Source organism: Podarcis cretensis (assembly GCF_951804945.1).
Source record: "Podarcis cretensis genome assembly, chromosome: 9".
NCBI classification, from domain to species: domain Eukaryota; kingdom Metazoa; phylum Chordata; class Lepidosauria; order Squamata; family Lacertidae; genus Podarcis; species Podarcis cretensis.
The window spans coordinates 29845547-29867097 of record NC_137178.1 but is presented as its reverse complement, the minus strand read 5'-3'; the positions used below and the strand labels follow the sequence as shown (position 1 = coordinate 29867097).

At 40.7% G+C, this 21551-nt stretch overlaps 1 protein-coding gene across 1 annotated transcript in view; it reads left to right on the top strand.

The window, feature by feature from the left end:
• Nucleotides 1–21551, top strand: part of TNIP3 (TNFAIP3 interacting protein 3) — a 65315-nt gene that overhangs the window by 29738 nt on the left and 14026 nt on the right. Inside the window, exons 7-11 of the mRNA XM_079990569.1 lie at nt 2730–2837; nt 8622–8741; nt 13662–13787; nt 17120–17173; nt 17837–17995. Coding sequence (XP_079846695.1) covers nt 2730–2837; nt 8622–8741; nt 13662–13787; nt 17120–17173; nt 17837–17995 — 567 coding nt within the window. The remainder of the gene's footprint in view (nt 1–2729; nt 2838–8621; nt 8742–13661; nt 13788–17119; nt 17174–17836; nt 17996–21551) is intronic.

Sequence of the window (21551 nt, the reverse complement as noted above, 5' to 3'; positions counted from 1 at the left end):
TTGTCTCTCAAGACAGAAAAATGCCAAGAGCACTGCATTTATATACGCTGAGCTACCACTTGGGTACAGTTTCAACCAACTCTTTAATAACAGGAGCTTTGCAATCTCACTGAAGAAGAAGAATAATGAACTTTATTACAGTCACAGATCAGCATAGGAAAAACATATAATAAAGTAGCGGTTAGGAATTAAAACGATAATTGTAAGAGCAAATAAGGACAAAGAAACAAGCATAGGATAAAACATGTGAATAAAATGCGAGATTAAACACTGATAATGGATGAATAAAAACTGATAATAAACAGATAAGAGCTAAGAAAAAAACAAATAAAAAACACGCAGTCAAAACAACTGTAAGAGCATAAGGACTAATAGACACACAGTTAAAACAACTATAAGAAGTAAAACTTAAAGGGGTACAGGTCTTGCAATATGGGCCTTCAGTTTAGGTCTGGTTTGTGACACAAACCATTCTTCAGTGAATATCCATCATGGAGTGCAAAATCTAGCAACTGAGTATGTGACATCTGGGTTTTCATCCTGGAGTAGTAGGGAGATGTTAAGTTGTTCTGTACATCCTGGGAATTTTTGCTGGATAGGCAATCTCACTGATCCCCCCCCCCCAATGTTTTCTAAGTAGCATAGAACCAAACAGATGGAGGCTTTTGTAGGTAAATATCAGAGAGCTATTGTGCTCATGTCCTGCTTATGTGCTTCCCATAAGCATGTGCAAACAGAATGCTGCACTAGATCCTTTGGTCTGATCCAGCAGGGTTCTCCATAACTCCCCAAGGGCCATAAATTCAGGAATATGTGAATTAAAATTTTAGAATATAAGAAAATCTAATCTGCATGCTAAAATTTTGACTAAGTAGAGGTAGAAAAAGCATTTGCAATGGAGAAGCCATTTATCAGTGGCCTTAGGAGGGATCATGGTCCATTGATGGAGTACACACTTTGTATATGGAAGGTTCCAGATTTAGTCTCTATTATTTCAAGTGTGGTTTGAAGGCACATGAAACCATCTCCTTGTTGAAGCTAAGCAGATCTGGGTCTAGTCAGTGTCTTGGACAGGTGACATGGGAACCACATGTATGTTAGCTTGGGTTGCATGATGAAAGAAAAACAGAAAATAAATGTAAGAAAATAAATCAAATTGCACATGATGGGAAAGGACCCTTGCCTGAGACCCCAAAAAGCCACTGTCAACCAGAGTTGGCAATACTGGGCTATATAGACAAATGATCTTGTTGTTTAGTCGTGTCCAACTCTTCGTGACCCCATGGACCAGAGGACGCCAGGCACTTCTGTCTTCCACTGCCTCCTGCAGTTTGGTCAAACTCATGCTGGTAGCTTCGAAGACACTATCCAACCATTTCGTCCTCTGCAGTCCCCTTCTCCTTGTGCCCTCCATCTTTCCCAACATCAGGGTCTTTTCCAGGGAGTCTTCTCTTCTAATGAGGTGGCCAAAGTATTGGAGCCTCAGCTTCACAATCTGTCCTTCCAGTCAGCACTCAGGGCTGATTTCCTTAAGAATGGATAGGTTTGATCTTCTTGCAGTCCATGGGACTCTCAAGAGTCTCCTCCAGCACCATAATTCAAAAGCATCAATTCTTTGGCGATCAGCCTTCTTTATGGTCCAGCTCTCACTTCCATACATCACTACTGGGAAAACCATAGCTTTAATTATACAGACCTTTGATCTAACTTCATCTAAATGTATCTTCCTCATTTCTGGTTTTCAAAAACAAAATATTAATCTATTTTATATCAGATGATTGGTCTTTCAGACAGAGTGAAACTACCCTTTTTCTTACAGAATCAGGCACATTTGATGTTAGGCAGGTATCACTGGAGTGACTAAGACTCTTAGTTTCATTTATTTATAGGTCTTGACCTCGGAAGTCAGTTGCCTTTTGAGACAACTGAAGTATTCCGTTTACATTTCAAGTTGGATAAAGTCTTAGGCTAAGCTGTCGTTGAAGCACAGCCAGTTTTACCATTAGGCAAAATGAGGGGTCCACCTCAAGCAGCTGATTTTTGGTGTCATGAAAGGGCAGACAATTGGGGAATAGCCACTTGTGAGATTCACCCATAACTTTTCATGCTGTGTTTTTACTTCCTCTTAACTGTCTGGACTTTGTGTCTGGAATTGTTCTTGTTTTAATTATGTTGTAACCTACCCTGGAATCATATGATGAAGGGTGGCCAGAAATATTTCAAATAAATCTGGGGGGATCTCATCCTGCTTTGTTCCCCCCCCACCAGTAAGTGCTGTCTGCTTTGAAACTGTAGGGTGGAAAAAATCAAGATAAAATACAATTAAATCCCCCCTCTAAGATGTCATTCCTTTGGCTGGGGATTGTGGGGCTACTCTAGTGCTCTAACCATGACCTCTGCTGCCTCCTTGACAGACACATTGTCCAACAACAAGGCCTTCAGGGTGGTATTTATAGATGTGAAGGGGTAAACTCTATATTTCTTCAGCTACCTCATGCAGTTTTATGACCTATATGTGCCACATGAGAGCCCAAAAGGTAGTCAATAGAATTTCATCAGACTTTAGTGTATCTGGGATGAGCTATCCATCAGTTCTGCTGCTGTTTTCTTCCTGAGAAGTTTGGCACACTTCCTTGGAATAATAAAAAAAAATACAGCACATCTGTCAGACCAAGAAAAAATGCAACCATCTGCACTTTATCAACAATCTATGTGTTTTCACATTCCAGAGAGACAAAAAAATCCTAAAGGAAGAGAATAGACTTCTGAAAGAAGAAACCTCCTTAGCAAATACGAAGAAGATTCATTATGAACGTGAAATAAGTCGGCTTAACAAGGTAAGGATATTCTTGTTTCAGAATATTGATCTCTTTGCTTTGAAATCTTTACCTGCTCAGGTAAAGAAGTTTATCCATTTGGCAGCTACTGATTGTAAAGTTGGTGAGCATTCTTTTTGTCACCTGCTGCACTAATAGCTTCTGAGAACACAAGGTAATAAAATTACACGAAAACATTATTTTCAAAGAGCATGCTTAAGGTGGCTGTCTTTATTTTAAAAGAAACGCAGCCATGCAGGGCCCCAATCCTTATTATGCTGCTGGTCCAGATTGGGGGCTAGACCAGTACCCCACTGAAAATGATCCCTAATGCTATTTGCTCCCTCAGCTGCTGTTTGTAGTAAGTAGCACCTTCAGTGGCAAATAGCAGCTGTGCATTTGTGTATGAGATTTTTAAGGAGAAACCAGGTCAGGAAGAGGGATTTTTTTTGGTAGGGGGAAACATGTTTGAACCGAGCTTGTAGTTTGTCCCCCCTTCACTCTAGGTGACGTGAAGACTATTATAACAACAACCTACATTACTGCATGTTTACTCTGAGGAAACACCATTTGCATTGATGTGAATGTTGGGGAACACAAACAGGAGAGAGCTGTTGTGCTAATGCATTTGCTTGTGGGTTCCCATGGACATCTGGTTAGCTTCTGTGAGACAGAATGCTGGACTTAAGTTTGGAGGAGATGGGGAACCTCCAAAATGCAACTCCCCAGCCCTCTATATCTGGCTCTTGGGACACTGTCCAGATCATGTCTCCTCTCCCCAAGCCACACTTCTCTCTGGCTATGCTCCACACTCTCCTCGCGTCCTTATTCCTTGCTGGATTGTTTCCTTGAATTGTACTCATCTTGATGAGAGATGGAGAGATGTAAGGTGTGTTTGTGTTTGTAGAAACCTGTGGCTTCTGTGTGGCTGGAATGTTGCCTACTGGATGAAAGTAGGAGTCATTCCCATCCACTTCTGGCTCTGGCCCTGACCACCGCTGGCTTGCAGTCACTGGAACGGAATGTGGTCCCTGAGCTGCAAGGTGTTCTCAGCCCCTGAGAGAGGCTGATCCAGCTGATCTTTTTATGTTCTAACTGATTTTGCAGGGTGCAACAAATGCTGTAAATATCTTAGAGTAGAAGTAGGGAATCTGTGGCCTTCCAGACACTGCTGCCTATTGTAGCTGTTTGGTAAAGTGCAACTAAATCCCCTCAGCTCCTACTTTTTATGTTTACTTTCTGAATGCCACAAATTCTGATTTGTATTTTATATCATATCATATCATATCTACTAACCGTCATCTCAGTTCTCTGAACTGCCGTCCTTATGCAATCAAATGGTGGTGCGCTCACACAAGAGGCAGATTATCTGTATACAGTACTTGAAGTATACAGATAATTTTTTTAAGCCCAAAGGGAAGAGGAGTGTGGGAGGACTGCTGAAAGGGTGAAAACAAACAGAAAACTAGGGCATGGTGAGGGAATAAATAATATGGACTGGAATATTGAACAGGAACACTCAGTGCTGCAACATTTTGTTGCAAGTCCCCCATGTATGTTATAGTTTAGCTGCACTTTTTTGCCTTGTACTCAAGAGACTGTGTGCCAAAATGGTGGTTTCCCCCTGCCTGTGTCTCTACCTCGCTTTGTCTCTCATGTACAAGAGAAATGGGATGATGTATGTCTCTCTTGATTATTTGGAGAATATGGCCCGGATCCAAATCTCTGCATCTTAAGCAGCTGGAAGTAGGTGCACATAACCTACTTAGATACTCAGAACAGCAAGAATAAGTTGTTTGGGGAAGGGAAAGCAGGAATAATAAATCCATCTCCCCCCATCTTGAAACTATGATAGGCAGAATTAAAGTATTCAACAGGGGCTATGCATCACACCCCAGTTCTTGGAGCAGGGAAAGGAAAATCATACAAGTAGCAGCTGTTTGTACATGCAGATCCACACCGAGCTTTTGCACACAAACCAGCCCTGGCTGGATACTCCAGGTGTATAGCCAGCTTCTAAAATGTTGCAAAGGAAGGACAGAAGGCCATTGCTGGAGAGGCATAAAGCATATTTCCACCAAGAGAGGCTACATAAAGCAATGAGGGTATTTCCTTTTAACCCTATCTCCTGGTAAACCACAAACACTTCCTGAGGAAACACATTTCTCTGAAAAATAGTTCTATCTAGCTTTAAGCTAAGCGACAAAACACAAAACTTCAGGCATGAAAAATACACTGTCATTAAAATAAAAATGTTAGTTCTGGTCCACTTGAATCTTGCAATTAATTACAGGTGGAGAAACAAAATGAAATGCTAGCATAGGCTAGCATGCAAATAAATAATGACTTTCAGGAAGCATGTTGTTGTTATTTACAACCCAATATTTTTGAGTCATGACATAAACTGTGAGAATCTGAGGGTGGCAAAACTGCCAACACTAGTTTTTTCATTGCACACTAGTGGAAAGTTATAGAAAACACCTCAGCATTTACATCTTAAATGCCTCCTCACCACCCAGATGTTTACCTATGGATATGATCACTTCAAGCTTTTAACTTGAATGCAAAACTCTCATGATATCATGAATTGAGAAGTAATTGGGAACTACCAGTGTGGTGGAGCAGTATGGTGGAGATACCGTGCCCTCATTGTCATTGTTGCAGCTTACAGTACCGTGGTACCTCGGATTAAGTACTTAATTCATTCCAGAGGTCTGTTCTTAACCTGAAACTGTTCTTAACCTGAAGCACCACTTTAGCTAATGGGGCCTCCTGCTGCCGCCGCACCGCCGGAACAGGATTTCTGTTCTCATCCTGAAGCAAAGTTCTTAACCTGAAGCACTATTTCTGGGTTAGTAGAGTCTGTAACCTGAAGCGTATGTAACCTGAAGCGTATGTAACCCGAGGTACCACTGTACTTGGATAGGGCAGGAAAATTAATTAATTAATTAATTTTTATATCCTGTCTTTACTCCAAGGAGCTCAAGGTGGCATACATAGTTTTCCTCCTTCCCATTTAATATTCACAAGAAGGCCTAGAGCACATCAGCCCAAGGTCACCCAGTGAGCTTCATTGTTGGGTGGAAATTCAAGCCCTGGTCTCCAATTTCCTGGTTCAGTACCCTAACCACTACATCACAGTGACTGACTAAAGAATTGCTATAGGAACTTACTCAGTGTTAGAATAAAATTATGTTTATTTGGATATATAAACATGTCTACAAGAATCCATAGGGCAACTGATACATTTACAGCACAATCCATTACATGTCTGTTTATATGTACTTCCTGGTAAGTTTATATGTGCTTCCTGCTGTGCAATCCTGTGCACACTTACCTGGTCCACTGATTCCCAAATAGATGTCCAGGATTGTGCTGAAAGAATGACATGTTTCAAGTGGCAAGGAGACTTAAAATGGTAAAGGGACCCCTGACTGTTAGATCCAGTTACGGACGACTTTGGGGTTGCGGTGCTCATCTTGCTTTACTGACAGAGGGAGCTGGCGTTTTGTCCGCAGACAGCTTCTGGGTCATGAGGCCAGCATGACTAAGCTGCTTCTGGCGAACCAGAGCAGTGCACAGAAACACCGTTTACCTTCCTGCTGGAGCGGTACCTATTTATCTACTTGCGCTTTGACTTGCTTTCGAACTGCTAGGTTGACAGGAGCAGGGACCGAGCAGCAGGAGCTCACCCCATCGTGGGGATTAGAACTGCTGACCTTCTGATCGGTAAGCCCTAGGCTCAGTGGTTTAGACCACAGCTCCACCCACGTCCCTTGGCAAGGAGGCTTAACATATGGCAAAAGAGAGATCTGGAAGTGGGGGAAACAACCCTCATCAAGAAGAAAAGATGACATACGGTCATCTTTGGATAAGAGAGCCTTGAATACAGCACGCAAATGTATTGTCATCTCCACAGGTGTAAGCCACATGGTAACAAGAAAAGCCAAATGAGATCTCGTGCACATTTATTGCATGGTTAACAAAACATATTGAAGTCAGGTTATGATTTGGAACCAATTAGAGGAACTCTTAAATGTAAATGCACTTTGAGTTTGTTAGAATATAAGGGGTTTTTTGTTTTGCCTTAGTTCCATTCCTCCTCTCATTTGTGATTAGTTACAATAATATGCCTAATTTAAAGCTATCAGTTTCCAAGTTACTTCTAATTTTGAGGAATTAGATAGTTAGGACTGCATTGCGTCGGCATCTGTCTGTCTCAAGAGGCAATGGAGTATATATCCAGGGGTGAAGTTAAACTGCTGTGTTAGCAGCACTGGAGCGACCTCTCCAGGGCACAAAAGGCTGGGCAGTGTGTATGGAGGCCCTGGGCTGCCCAGATGACAAGACCCTGCCCTTGGCCTCACTGATGTGGTCAAAAGGAAAACAGAGCAATATGTTTGGCACCAGCTTAGCTGCAGGAATTGTTGGGAGGAGGCGTACAAGCACCACCCACTCCAGGTTTGTGTAGGGTTTTTACTCCTCAGTCTTTTCTTCTTCTGAAGATAACCTGCAAGTTAGTGGAGGTTTCAGATCAGTTTTCCTCCTCCTAGATGGGCTACCTTTCCAGGTTGATGAGCTTCATCTGCCCAGCTAGGACTAGGAGTTTGGTTTTCTGATAACTTAGAGCAGAATCCTAACCAGTGGGGTTGGGATTGCAGCCTAAATAGTACTGTTGCCTAATGTGATTTTAATGATATAATATGCTGGCCATATGTATGTGAGAGTTATTTTCTTTTATAGTTGCTATAAAGAATTACACAGTGTTCTATTTATCAGTTAAAGTCAGCATATCAGGGGCAGATGTATGTACTTCACATTGCTGATTTTTCTTGGTTCAGGGCATTCTGCTATGACCAGTTTCAAAATCAAATAAAAGCTTCTCTAAATACAGAGCAATCTTAAGTAGGGATGAGGAGAAATTCAATTCAGTTCATATTTAAAGCCTAATCTTTAGCCAAAATTGCACAGAAGGGTGTGCTTAGTAGGGGAAATTCTCGCGAAAGTGTTTCTCAACCTTTTTGAATTTGCCCTTCTCAATGGAGGATGCAATCCCAAACACAGTTACTGGGAGGAAAGTCCCATTGAACATAGTGGGACTTGCATGTAGGTAAACATGCATAGGACTGTACCATAGGACTCCCTTGTTGTGTGGGCTCCACTGCCATGACCAGCCCAACCACAATAAAGGGCTCTGCAGGCGAACGTGCTGAAATTCTAATATGCAGTTGAATGCAGCCTTGTGAAAGTCTTTGGACTGTGGTAATAATACTAATCTAACACTAAGTATTTTTAAAAAGCTAGAAAATGAGGTATTTGACTCCCTTAAAAAAACTAGCATACATGATTTCCCCTCCAAAGAATCCTGGAAAATATAGCTCTCTGAGGAGTAAACTACACACCACAGAATTCTTTGGGGGAAGCCATAGTTATTAAAGTGGCATAAATGTGCTTAAATATTCTACCACCTTTAGGTTGGGATAATGGGACTGGGGGCGGGGATTGAACCCACAGATGCACACATATCTTTGCTGTGTGTGTTGGGGATGGTGGAAGCTGCCCATTTATTCAAGACCGTAATATCATTTTCTCTTCAGGTGTCTTTGCACCTCCAAGGAATGGGGGGCTGCCCCCCAGTTTGAGAACTCCTCTTGTGACGCAGATTCCCAAACCTTTACTAGGGATTATAAATATGTTAGTTAGGAAGGCAAATGAAGATTGTACTGCTTAAAAAGCAATGATTTTTATGTAGTGAACTCCATGTGTAAAGTACTTTTTTTCCCTTTTCTTCCTTTTTGGCTACAGGCGCTTCAGGATGCCCTGAAAAATCAAAGTGCCCCCTTGCATGTGACTCCTGTAAATGCCCAGGATATGAACTGCAGCCATGAAGAGATGAAAATGCAAATGGAAGTTCTCAGGCAACAGGTATGAATGGATTGCAGCAGCATTGTAATTCATTTAATTCTAAAGGTAGAACTCCTAGGTTTTAACACGAACATTTTATTCTGTGCATGAATTCCACGATGAGCTCAGAACCATTATAAATGAAGGTTGGCATTTTCAGTATAACGTCTGGTTTTCAGATGTAGCACTACCATTTATACTAGAAAACTTCAATAATAAACAGCTAGATCAGCTCACACATCCTCCCGAACTGGTTGATCTATATTTACATTTTGTTTTCATACTGCTATTTTAGTTGCAATACTCCTACTCAACTCACCTATCAAATGCCACCAATGGGAGTGGATAATGAAGAAGCCATGTGCCCTTTCCCCATTTTTGTGAGACTATATGTTGCTCATGAATCATGTTCTTCTTAGTGCAAGACTTTTCTTTAGTTCAATATTCTAAGTGGACAGATAAATTAAAAGCATATAAAGTGTCCCCAAGTGGCTCAAATAAACTCCATTATCTGTGGAATGGAAGATTGATTTAATTAGTGTTGCAGAACCTCAGGAAAAGATGTGCTGCTACCCCTCTCTCTCTCTCTCTCTCTCTCTCTCTCTCTCTCTCTCTCCCCTGGTTTCCTTTTAGACAGGAACCCATCCGTTTAAAATTATGTTACTTTCCAGTTAACCTTAGGTTTTAAGTCTGTCATTCTGGACACTGTTAGAGTCAGTTGCTGAAATACAAATGTGTAGGATGGGAAGGCCCGTGGACTAAAATACTTGTTTCTGTCACGTTTGAAGGGCTGAGCCAGATTTTACTCTCATGTAATGCATGCCACATGTGGAAGGGTAAAGCCTTGAATTTGATTGTTCAATAATGGATTGTACACACAATAAAACAGAGGATATCATTCCCTCCCCCCCTTCCCCCTATACTTCAGAGGGCACTTAAATCTAGAGTCTTTTTTTCTTTTTTGTATCATTTCATTTTATGCATCCGTTGAGACGCTGTGGAGTTCACAGTGCATACTGGAGGACAGAAGGTTCCAATTCCATGTTATAAGAACATTTTGCACTACCTCCTTTAGTTTTCTAAGCCTCCTTCATGTCTTAAGCTTGCAGTAATTATAATAAGGGTTGTGGGGATGATATAATAAGGGGAACCAACAGCAGGGCCCATGGACAGTTTTCTAGCCCCAGCTCCCCTCCTCCTACCTTATTGTGTCTGTTCCTATGGAAAGGGTAGGAGAGGTCACAACCATTCCCCAAGACTCAAAAATAGAGGAAGCTTAGCCAAACACAAAGGACTCTACTTTTTCCCAAAGAGAACCAGGATGGAAGCCAGCTGTGTGAAAAAGCAGATAGCGTATGCCCACTGGCTGATCAGTATCAACTAAACATCTAGAGCAGATTATCTCCTAGCTTTATGGCTTCGCCAGCCCTGAATTGCTTCCACACTGTAGTCATTTCTTCGTTCAATTATTACAAATAATTTGGGAAGTTATTGCCAATGTGATTTATACAATGTCTTTCCTGTTACCCTCACCTCTTTTTAAATACCAGGTTGGTGGTGATTTTAAAACAAAGCAGATACTGCAATTGCATCTCTATTTCTGAGCAGGAACACTGTTCTAGGGAGTAGGTATGGTTAAAGCAAATGCTTTTGGATAAACGTGTTTTTGATCTCCCTTTAACACATCAGTAGTGCCTGAATACTTTTCCATCTGCTGTGGGGAGAGACATTGCAGGATTGCTGAATACAGGAGTATTCAGTCTTGTGTGGAACTACAGTTCTAATTCTGCTTCCAGAATTAATGTGGAAGAACCATGAATCAGCAGTGCCAAGGAGTCCTATGTGACATCAATACTATACTTTTAAAGCAATTCACAGCACAAATTTCCCCTCTCAAAGAATCCTGGGAATTGTATTTTGCTAAGGGTGCTGGGAATGGTAGCTCTGTAAGGGATGCACTGTCTCTGTTTTGTGGTTGAAATTCAGAACTGACTAACTTTGGCTATAAGGTTCTGAAAGTGGTATTTCTAAACTCTGGGATTCTGAGCACATCAAGTAGAATTCCCTGGGAATAGACTGCATGACTCATGGGGTTGATAATCCAGTGACTACAGACACTGGTGCATTATCATTTATCAGCATTTCCAGTAAGTGGTTGTTCATAATGATTTTTAATTGAAGTCTTCCTGACTTACTCATGCACTAGCTGTCAGTGATTTGCTCCTTACAAGTACATACTCATGGGGGGGAAAGATCATGACTGATGCAAGCCTATCCAGATGCATAGACATCGTCATCTTTTAATCTCTTTTTGGTTTACTGATGATTTTAATTATTATTTTTATTTTTTAAAATTTTTAATTACTTGGTTTTAACTATTGTATTAAATATTTCTGGTGAACTGTTTGGAAGTTTTATTACAATCAAGTGGCATATAACTTTCATTAAATAAATAACAGGAGGAATTGTGTCAACCAACACCAACACCCACCCAGCCCTGCCAATAATGCCGGAAATGGCAAGTCCCCTGTAATCCTTTAAACCATTGGTTTTCAACCAGTGTACCCTGGGGTGCCTTGAATGATGGTCAGGGCAATACTGGCCTCTGTCCCTCTTTCTTTCCCTCCCTCCTCTGATGCCCTCTCACAGAAAAAATGTAGTTGGTCAAGTTGAAAACCTCAAAAAAAGTTGAAAACCTCTGCTTCCAAGTACAAGGAGACAGTACCCTTCATTGCATAATGGAACACTTTACAAGAAACACAAGTTTGGAGGGGTGAGGAAGCCCATTTTCAGCCACAGTCTGAAGGGAAGCAAGCAGTAGACCTGTCTCTGAGCACCATTCCTATCTCTGAGCAGTGTAAGATTCCAGGCGATCCGGGCGCTTTCCCAGGGTTTGTGTTTCCTTCAGAATGAGGCACAGTGGAGAACGTATCTTTAGGATATATGATTCATTTACACATATACAACCTGAGTTTATGATGGAGAGATTCATAGTATTAGCACCCGTTTCTCCCTTGGATTCAAACAGAAATGAAACATTGTGCGCTCTCTCTCTCTCTCTCTCTCTCTCTCTCTCTCTCTCTCTCTCTCTCGTTTGTTGCTTTGCTTCTAGTTCACACCTCTCCAAACTCTGCTCTCAACTCTGTCCTTCTAACTATCCATTTACCATCTCACACAGATCCACTTCCTTTGTTCCCCTTAATGGCCCATCTCCCAGGCGATCACCTCACCAGGAAAGTAGCCTTGGCTTCTATTTTAACACTTGAAGGGTCTTGGCATACAGTCTACTCCCCCCCCCCTGTATTCTTCTCTGCCACCAGTTCTTGGCACAAACAGAGCAGCTGCTCTAAGAAAGTTTTTTGAGGGAGGAGTAGGGAGGGTGCTGGGCCAGGCATGGCTGTCTTCAGACTTGTTGAATCTGCTTTCTGTTTTTACTGGAACTTCAGCAATAGCTATGTCAGAAAGGTGCAACAGACAGAATAAAAGAACAGGGTGACTCCTAGTGAAGTCTAAGCATAGGACTTTGTTTTCAGTACCAGAAATGAGCTGAACCCACACTCCTTTAACAAACAAATCCACATCTGGTTAGCTTTCTTCATTTCAGCAGCCTTATTTGAGTGTGAAAAGTAAATTTCTTGTTAAATAATTAGGTGTTGGAAACCCTTGTCAATCTTCTGCAAATGACCCAAAGATAAAACAATCTAGTTCCAATCTATCTTTTGCCCACCTCTGCCTTGGACTGTCTCAGAGATTGCCACCTAAGGTGGTGAAGCTTAACACAGTGTATATATAGAAAGTGAGTGTGTAATCTGATAAATTGCCAGCAATTGTGTCAAGCCACAGTTGTCTCTCTTATAAGCATACATTTTGTAAAATATTTGGATAGTTTTTTTAACAGAATCTCATTCTCCAATGTGCTGTTGTTCTTGTTCCATCCAGAGTTATTTAAAGATGTGTTGTGTTTCTCCTTTTTAAAAAAAATCAAAGCCTTTCTGACTCTTGATATATGAGACAGTGAGTGTAGTGTTGAAATACTAAAATTAAAGGGTGATTTACTGTTGACATAAATGGAATACCCCTCCCCACCTTCTCACTATATAGAAGGGTCTAGTGACTTCTGTTTCAGTGTATCTGAAGAAGTGTGCATGCACACGAAAGCTCATACCTAGAACTAACTTAGTTGGTCTTTAAGGTGCTACTGGAAGGAATTTTTTGTTTTGACTATGGCAGACCAACACGGCTACCTATCTGTAACTGGAATTCAAATTGTACCAGATGAGTTGAAATTTTACACTAATTACTTATCAATGGAATATAGTCATTTGAATTGCTAAACATTTTCTAATCATGCCTGCTTGAAGTTGCCAAAACCCTTTGTCCTGGAAAGTAGCTTTTTCTCTCTCTCCAGAGCTGAGAATTAGCCTGTAGTTGCATGCATGTTTACCTGGGAGTAAGCTCCATTGAACACACTGAGACTTACTTATGAGTAAAAGTACATGATTGCTCTGTATATTGCCATTTAATTTTGTTTGATGGATGGAACTAAAAGCCTGTGTAAGTAGAGGGAATTTATAGGAAAATACCAAACTGAAGCCAGAAATCCCTATAATCTTTCTGTGATTGTTAATTGTTATTAATTATGTGATTATGGATTCTTTGAATATTAATTCTTATATCCACACCGAATATAAAAATCATGTAAAATTCTGTGAGATCTCTGGGTATAGGGCGGTATATAAATTCAATAAATAAATTAGAGGGGAAGGTTTGTGAGAACAAATAACTTTTTTTAATTACTAAAATGTCAGAACCCACCATGACATTTCCTTTTAAAGCATTTTTCATGTAAATGGATAGACTTACCTATTTTGTACCTTTTATAAAATTCAGATTTGGGGCATTACCTCTACTGAATATATATTACATTATCCTCATTTGTAGGTTCAGATATATGAAGAAGACTTTAAAAAGGAAAGATCTGATAGAGAGAGACTTAACGAAGAAAAAGAAGCACTGCTGAGAATTAATGAGAGAATACAGTTTCAGTTGGACACCCTAAATTCGCAGGTATGAATAAAAACAAATGTATGATTGCCAAAACATGTGCATTTCCTCCTTATTTTCTCGCTTTCCATTCAACCCAATTCTGGCTTCCGTTCTATTCTGGCTTCCGTTAATTGACACAGATTTTATATGAGGTCACCATCTGGGATGAAATCATTCTGGAGTAATGTTGGTGATGAAATGAGGAATAATTTGAAACCCACACCCTGAACACACACAAACACACACACACTAACTAAATGGAGTGACTTGTGAAAAATGCAGTGCCTCATGAAATATTTTGTAACAAGCACCAAAGTTGTTTTTTGATCTCTTGTTTCTGATCCCAGATAGTTTCAAGGGAATTAAGCAGAATAACATTTTCTGGCTATTCTGTATGATTTGCGCAACTAAGGCTGCATCTTATACATGCTTGCCTAAGCTCTATTTGCATACAACAGAGTAAACAGAGTAAAGGGACCCCTGACCATTAGGTCCAGTCACGGACGACTCTGGGGTTGCGGCATTCATCTCGTTTTATTGGCCGAGGGAGCCAGCATACAGCTTCCAGGTCATGTGGCCAGCATGACTAAGCCGCTTCTGGCAAACCAGAGCAGTGCACGGAAATGCTGTTTACCTTCCCACTGGACCTATTTATCTACTTGCACTTTGATGTGCTTTCGAACTGCTAGGTTGGCAGGACCAGGGACCGAGCAATGGGAGCTCAACCCGTTGCGGGGATTTGAACTTCCAACCTTCTGATTGGCAAGCCCTAGGCTCTGTGGTTTAATCCGCAGTGCCACCCGAGTCCCACAAGGTATCCTGAAGCAATTTACTATATAAATATCACATAGGATTGCTCCGCTAATCACCTGCATCTAAAGAGCTATAAGTGACAGTCAACCCATGAATATATTTTGGAAGACTAAGTTCAAATCCTTGTTCTGCTAGGATCTCATTAGGTTAGTCCCTTGTATCCTTGAAGTGCTAGCGAGGAAACATGATAAGCTGAATTTGAATCCTGGCAAGATGGGGGCACTGTGGATGAGTGGTCTCTGTGCCCAAGAAATCAGTCAATTGCCTGCGCCCGACAGGATTGCACTCCTCTTGAAGGAGCAGGTATGAAGGTTGGGTGTGTTTCTGGATCCAGCTCTGTCACTGGAGGGCCAAGTAGCATCAGAGGCTAGAAGTGCCCTTTACCAGCTCTGACTTATACAACTTATACAACTGCCTGGACCAGGAGAGCTTGACCACATCGGTCCAGGCATTGTTGACAAAACAGGATTACTGCAACATATTTTATGTGGGGCTTCCCTTGTACTTGCTCTGGAAGTTAGTGCCGAATGCTGCAGCACAGCTGCTGGCAGGAGTGAGACCCAGTCTGCATATTACACCTCTGCTCAGAGATCAGCACTGGTTGCCCATTGGCTACTGGGCCAAGTTCAAGGTGTTACTATTAGTATATAAAGCCCTTGACAGCTGGGGACCAGCTTACTTGCAGGATCACCTTACCCATAGGCGCCTGCTCAACTACTTCAGTCTGCATAACTGTCACTGTTACAAGTGCCACAAAATACCTTTAATGTGGCATCACCATACCGTTTGGAACTCCCTGTTTTTGGCATAAGATGGGCACCTTCACAGTATTCTTTTTGGTGCCTTCTTAAAACATTTTTGTTTAGGGAAACGTTGTCAGTTTGCATTTCTGTGTGCAGAAAGTATTGATGTGATGTGTAGAGATCTTTCCTATTCTACTTGATTCAAGAGGGTTCTGGAAGCTTCTCTGTGTGAAAGAGACAAGCAGCAGGTTTATGATGTTTAGGTTATACCTTCAGAAAAGCTGGCTTAAACTGGCTTTATTATCTTTCTGTCATGGTCATGCTGACTATAAAAGTAGGGCCAGAAGGAGCCTGGGTTTCACTTTGTCTTTCTGCCTCTCTTTCCTTATGGTGTGGAGTTCTGTACATAGTACGGTATGTATAGTGTTAAGGTTTAGTCTTATTAAAAGTTATTGTAAGTTTAAGTTAAGTCTGCTGCAACTGGATTTCTTATAGACAGTGCCAATCCAGAATATATTGGATTTGTGACCATTATGTTCATTTGCTTTCAGTAGCAGTAAAGCTCTGCTGGATGAAATACAATAGCCTCTGGTATATTTTTGGGAATCCTGCAACATGTTTATGTTTTTACTCTGCTAACTATACCTTGGAATCTACGCTGGATCAATATTGAGTAGAATTTCAATGACAAGCCTACCAAGACATGCAGAAGTTGCATATGATTTGTCTCTGTTGATTTTCACCATCTTTTGAATATTTTTAAATACCTGTTTTTAAATATATATTATTAATCAATATTTTTATTTTATTTTTATTTTTATAAACAGCTTAAGGGTTTTCTAGAAATCAAGTGGTATGTAAATTTGGTTAAATAAATCAAAAGTGTGCTTGTGCCAATCGACTAAGTCGATGTCGCCTTGTGGTTTTACTCTGTTATTTTCTACCTCCATCTTGCATCCTTGCTCATTAAGCATTTTATCCTTCTGCAGCCATGGTGCCTTCCTATAAAATCAGAACATTATATTATCGTTGTAGAGATTGTATGGTGTGATTTGACATGCTTAACTGTTGTATAAGTAAATGCAGTTATCAGGTATGTTTGGGGCTCTTCTGGTCAACTTTTCTTGCAGGAATTGGAAAGGAAAGATCAAAATGTAATTCCTCACCTGTCAGGTGTCTCAAATGAAGAGGGAGTGGAAAGTGAAATGGGTTGCAGTGATGCAAGGAAGCTTAATATGGGACCACAGAGCGAACAATAAATGTTATTGGCCAATTCTGTGAACTAAAACAGGATACCCAACCAATGCTTGTGCAACTATTTCCTAGAACTATTTGTAAAGGAGACCCATGGCATTCCAGGGCAACTTGCACTATGATTTAACTGCCCTTTAGGTTTAGATTCCCTCCCCCCAAAAAAAAATTTTTAGCCTACTCTTCATCAAGTGAATTCAGACCGGACTGTAAGAATAAATATGTTGTCCACAACAAGTCCAGCTGCTGGCAATGGCTGGCATAATTTGTGCCTGCCCCCCATGCCTTCTCATGAATGAGGGCTTTGGCTTTAACAAGCAAGAGACGTTCTGTTGACATGACCCAAAACAATTTCCCTCACTGTTTCCCTCACCTTTGACTTTGGAGCATAAAACAATTGTCGCCTGATGAACCTGTTAACTTAGCTCACGAAGCTTCCACAAGGGGGCATGAGAGTTCTTGATTTCAACAATTGCTTTTTGATAACATACTTCTATGCATGCATGCAGGCACTTTTTCAGTATGAAATTAATTTCCCCTACACAGGTTAAAGACTGCCAGGAAGAAAGGGAACTACTTGAGAAGCAAGTAAAGCAACAGGTGTGTGTTGTACTTCAGATATTTTTTTTTCTAGGAGGCTCAAATGACAGACAGTTGCAATCCAGCCGAACTAATTTTGCTAATGTGATGAGCAAAGAATTTGTCTATAGGGCTCAGTGCATGCCATGATTTTGTGCAAATACAGGCAAAGTGCAAAATATGGTCCTAAGTTGAAGCTAATTTTTTGCTGAAGCTTAAAGGTTCCAGCTATTTTGGCTGCTTTGACAGAGTTGCATGTTAAGTGGACAATATATGGTGAAATCTCTAAGCTAAAGATAGACTCCATACAATTTCCAGTAGTCCAGGGAATAGCCTTATCCCTCTCTATGACCATCCAAAACAGATTGTGTTGATTAGGCAAATTTTTGCAAATAGGTTTTTGTGTGTCTAATGCATCCAGGTTAGATAATTTTTGCCTTTTCTTGTGCTGAATTTTAATGTTTCATAGTGCAGCAAGGTGTAGTCCCACTACTGGCAAACTTGTTATCAGTCTTGTGTTGTTTTCTTAGAACTAAGGATGCAACTACCTGAATAGAAAGGCACCAGCTACCAGTTGTACATTGCAGTATCAAACCAGGAGTACAGGAAATACTAAGATGTTACTACTTTAATTGGGAAGTGTTTATTTTATTTTATTTATTCATTATTTCAATTTTTGAATAGGCAAGAGACCTCCAAGCACTTACAGAAAAACATGGCTTCCCACATCAGATGTTTGTTCCTGCATGTTTTAGTTGCAGGAACTGTGGGTTACTTCACCCTTACCCTGAACCTCAAATAAAATTAGCTTCGTGCAGCATTCACAGAAAGCAGCAGCGCCCAGTAAGTAATACTTCTACCAGCCTTCGTTTCACAAAGTGGAAACCAACATTGTACAATTACAAATGCAAGGATTCTGCAGGAGTAGAATAATGTGTGCATTGTGAAATGTAAACACTCGCCTCTCTTTCTTGCCTAGTCATTTTGATTTTTCTCTTTCAATTTTTCTCAAATGATTGTTTTTGTAACTCATAATGTACATATTCCCAACCTCTTTCAAATAGCTCACATCTCCTGCAGAGTATTTTTTTTTACACCCTCTATTTTCTCTCTCTGTCCAGAACAAAATATATTTTACTGCATTATTGGTATGCTTCAGGGCCCAAATCCAAGTAATAATCTTTAAAACCATTAATGAGTTGGGGCCACACTGGTTGAAGGATCATCTTCATCTATACAAACCTGCCTGTCCTTTGAATTCAGCCCCTGAGGACCTGATTTTGTGTGAGAGCTATAGGGTTTACCCCACATCAGTTTGTGGAATTCTACCCTAACTGAGACCCCATCAATTGAGGTCTTCAAATGGGCTCTGAATTTTATCTTGGACTGATAACTGGGTTTTGCTGTTTATAAACTGATAAAATAGTTTTAATTATTTTTATAGGCTAGTACCTAAAGTAATGTTAGCAAAAGTAGCATTGTAACTCACACAAGCTGTCACCGTGTATAATAACTCTAGCAGTTGTACACCATCTTGTGCACGGGCAAGACACACATTAGATTTGACTGCTACACTGTGGTGAGATTGAGGCTCCTGCTAGGGGAATAATGGTTGTTCAAGCGGGTTGCCACAATTGCATTCCTTCACATTATGGTGAAGAACGCAACATGGATGGAGTTGCCATTATCTTATTTCTCCAGGACAATCTCTTGCATAAGCCACCATGGAAGTGAATGGAACCTGCCAAGGACCACCCATACTTAAGCTTAGATAAAACAAGGAAAGAGCCATAGATAAGCAGAGCTTTTGTTTAAGTATTTTTCCTTCTGTTTCTCTTCTCTTATATGAGCTTGTGGGGGGAAGGAGTTTCTCACTAAAGTTTAAAACTGAGGCCCAATTAATTTTGGCCGCTGTCCTAGAGCTTTCACCATCTGGGTTTCTAGCTGTGCAATGCATCCTGGGGGTTTATAAATTTTGCCTTCCTTTAGAAGACTGCTGGAAGGGTGGAGTCCTTTGCCGATTGGTTGTTTTGAAATCTATTCCCAAGTTCTTTTGTGATTGTTTTCTTATATAAGTGTAGCTGGCTCCAGCAGGTTTGGTTTTTTTAAAAAAATAATAATTCCCAAGCTATTTGTCATCAAATGTGAAAGGTGTTAGAATTGAGTGAGTGTGTAGGCTCAGCGTATGGAATATAGTACAGATACTTTGTTATATTTTGACTTTCTACTCCTTCCCCCCCCTAACTCACATTTACTGTTTACTTTTCAATCATCCGAGAAATCTTTTGTTTAGTCTGATTGTGAATCATGTCTCTTTATCCTTTGGAATACTTTCAAGATCATAATTGTGAAAATTATGTTAACTGCCTTGCAGTAGTGTTCACACGTTGTTGTTTGGGTCTCTGAGAATACATCATATGTTTGTAGTTGAGTATGGCTTATTTTACTAGGGAGTGTTTTGCATGTTTCACTGAATATTTATCCCATCCATGCCCTGATGTCTTTGTGTAGAGGCTTAAAATAAAAAGTTAAGAGATAAGATATTTAATATAATTTATAATACAAACTAAGTTAGACCATTGGGCCATCTAGCCCGGCTCTGTTATATGATACGCTTTTTAAAATTAAGTTTAAGGTGCTTGTGTAACATGGTTTATTTGATAGCAAGCTGCTGGAATTCAGTGGTTCGCCATGTAGGTGTGGCCACTTCTCCATGCCAGTGCAAACATCCAAAAAGCATGGTTGGATTTGACTCCATCTTTTCTCCTTGTAAAACATCTCAATAAGGTCTCCTCCAGACAACCTGTTTATGGAGCATTCGTTCTGGGAAAAGCTGTGATTTGTTTAAATTATGGCTTGTCCAAAGATATATCAAACCTTGGTTTCTGGCTTGTTTAGATATCCATAGTTAGAATTAACTGTGATTCCTGCCCAGTTCCCAGATGAAATGACAACCTGCAGGTATTTTAACATGGAAGGTGATGCTTCTGATCTTCCCATTGTGAGTGTGCTGGAGAAATGGGGAGAAGGCTTGTGCACTAATACTATGCTATGCTTTAGCATTGCATTTGAACCAGGTCATAAAATTCCCAATCACTTAACTATTACTTAAACAGCCCAGTTATATTAACCATTATATCTGCAGCAGTGTTACCTAATTGTGGTTACTTCTCCATCCAGGAACCGAAACCATATTTAAACCATTGTTTCATGTTCTGGAGCCCTCGCCTTCTATAACCACAAAAATAACACCACTGCAGGTATAATAGTTTACAATGTTGTTGTTGTTGTTTAGTCGTGTCCGACTCTTCGTGACCCCATGGACCAGAGGACGCCAGGCACTTCTGTCTTCCACTGCCTCCCGCAGTTTGGTCAGACTCATGTTTGTAGCTTCGAGAACACTGTCCAACCATCTCGTCCTCTGTCGTCCCCTTCTCCTTGTGCCCTCCATCTTTCCCAGCATCAGGGTCTTTTCCAGGGAGTCTTCTCTTCTCCTGAGGTGGCCAAAGTATTGGAGCCTCAGCTTCATGATCTGTCCTTCCAGTGAGAACTCAGGGCTGATTTCCTTCAGAATGGAGAGGTTTGATCTTCTTGCAGTCCATGGGACTCTCAAGAGTCTCCTCCAGCACCATAATTCAAAAGCATCAATTCTTCGACGATCAGCCTTCTTTATGGTCCAGCTCTCACTTCCATACATCACTACTGGGAAAACCATAGCTTTTACTATACAGACCTTTGTTGGCAAGGTGATGTCTCTACTTTTTAATAGTTTACAATAGTTAGAACCTAAGGGGAAACTGGTGTTCCATAAGAGAGAGAGGTAGGCCTTTTGTGGCCTGTTCTTGACTGCCTAACCATGGTTAAGCAACCAGGAACATTCTGCCTACCCCAACTCAAAATAAGTTTTCTGCATAGGAGAAACTTTGTGTGTGAAATGCATCAAGTCCTGCATCAAACTTTGGAGACATAAGCATCAACATAGGGTTTCCCTGGCCTGTGAACTAGAGAAGAGCAGGGTGATTTACAATTTGGATTAAATGATTTGGATAAGGAAGTGTAGTGGAAGGATCAACTGCATTAATGACTTTCTTCTCTAAACAGATCAAATATATTAAAAGTATAATCCCAATAACATCAGTTTTCCATTCTTTTTTCAGACGTCCAGTATAGCAGGAGTAGGGAACCTGTGGCCCTCCAGATATTGTGGGACCACCAACTCTCATTTTAAAAATAAATAAAAATGTATTGAACTTCTATACAGCCCTCTACCTACAGGCCATCAGCCCTAGTCAGCATGGCCACTGGGATGATAGTAATTTATTCAGCAGCATCTAGAGGGCTGCAGGTCCCCAACCCTTGAACTACTAGAGCACTAAGGTTACATTTCAAGTGGCATGGT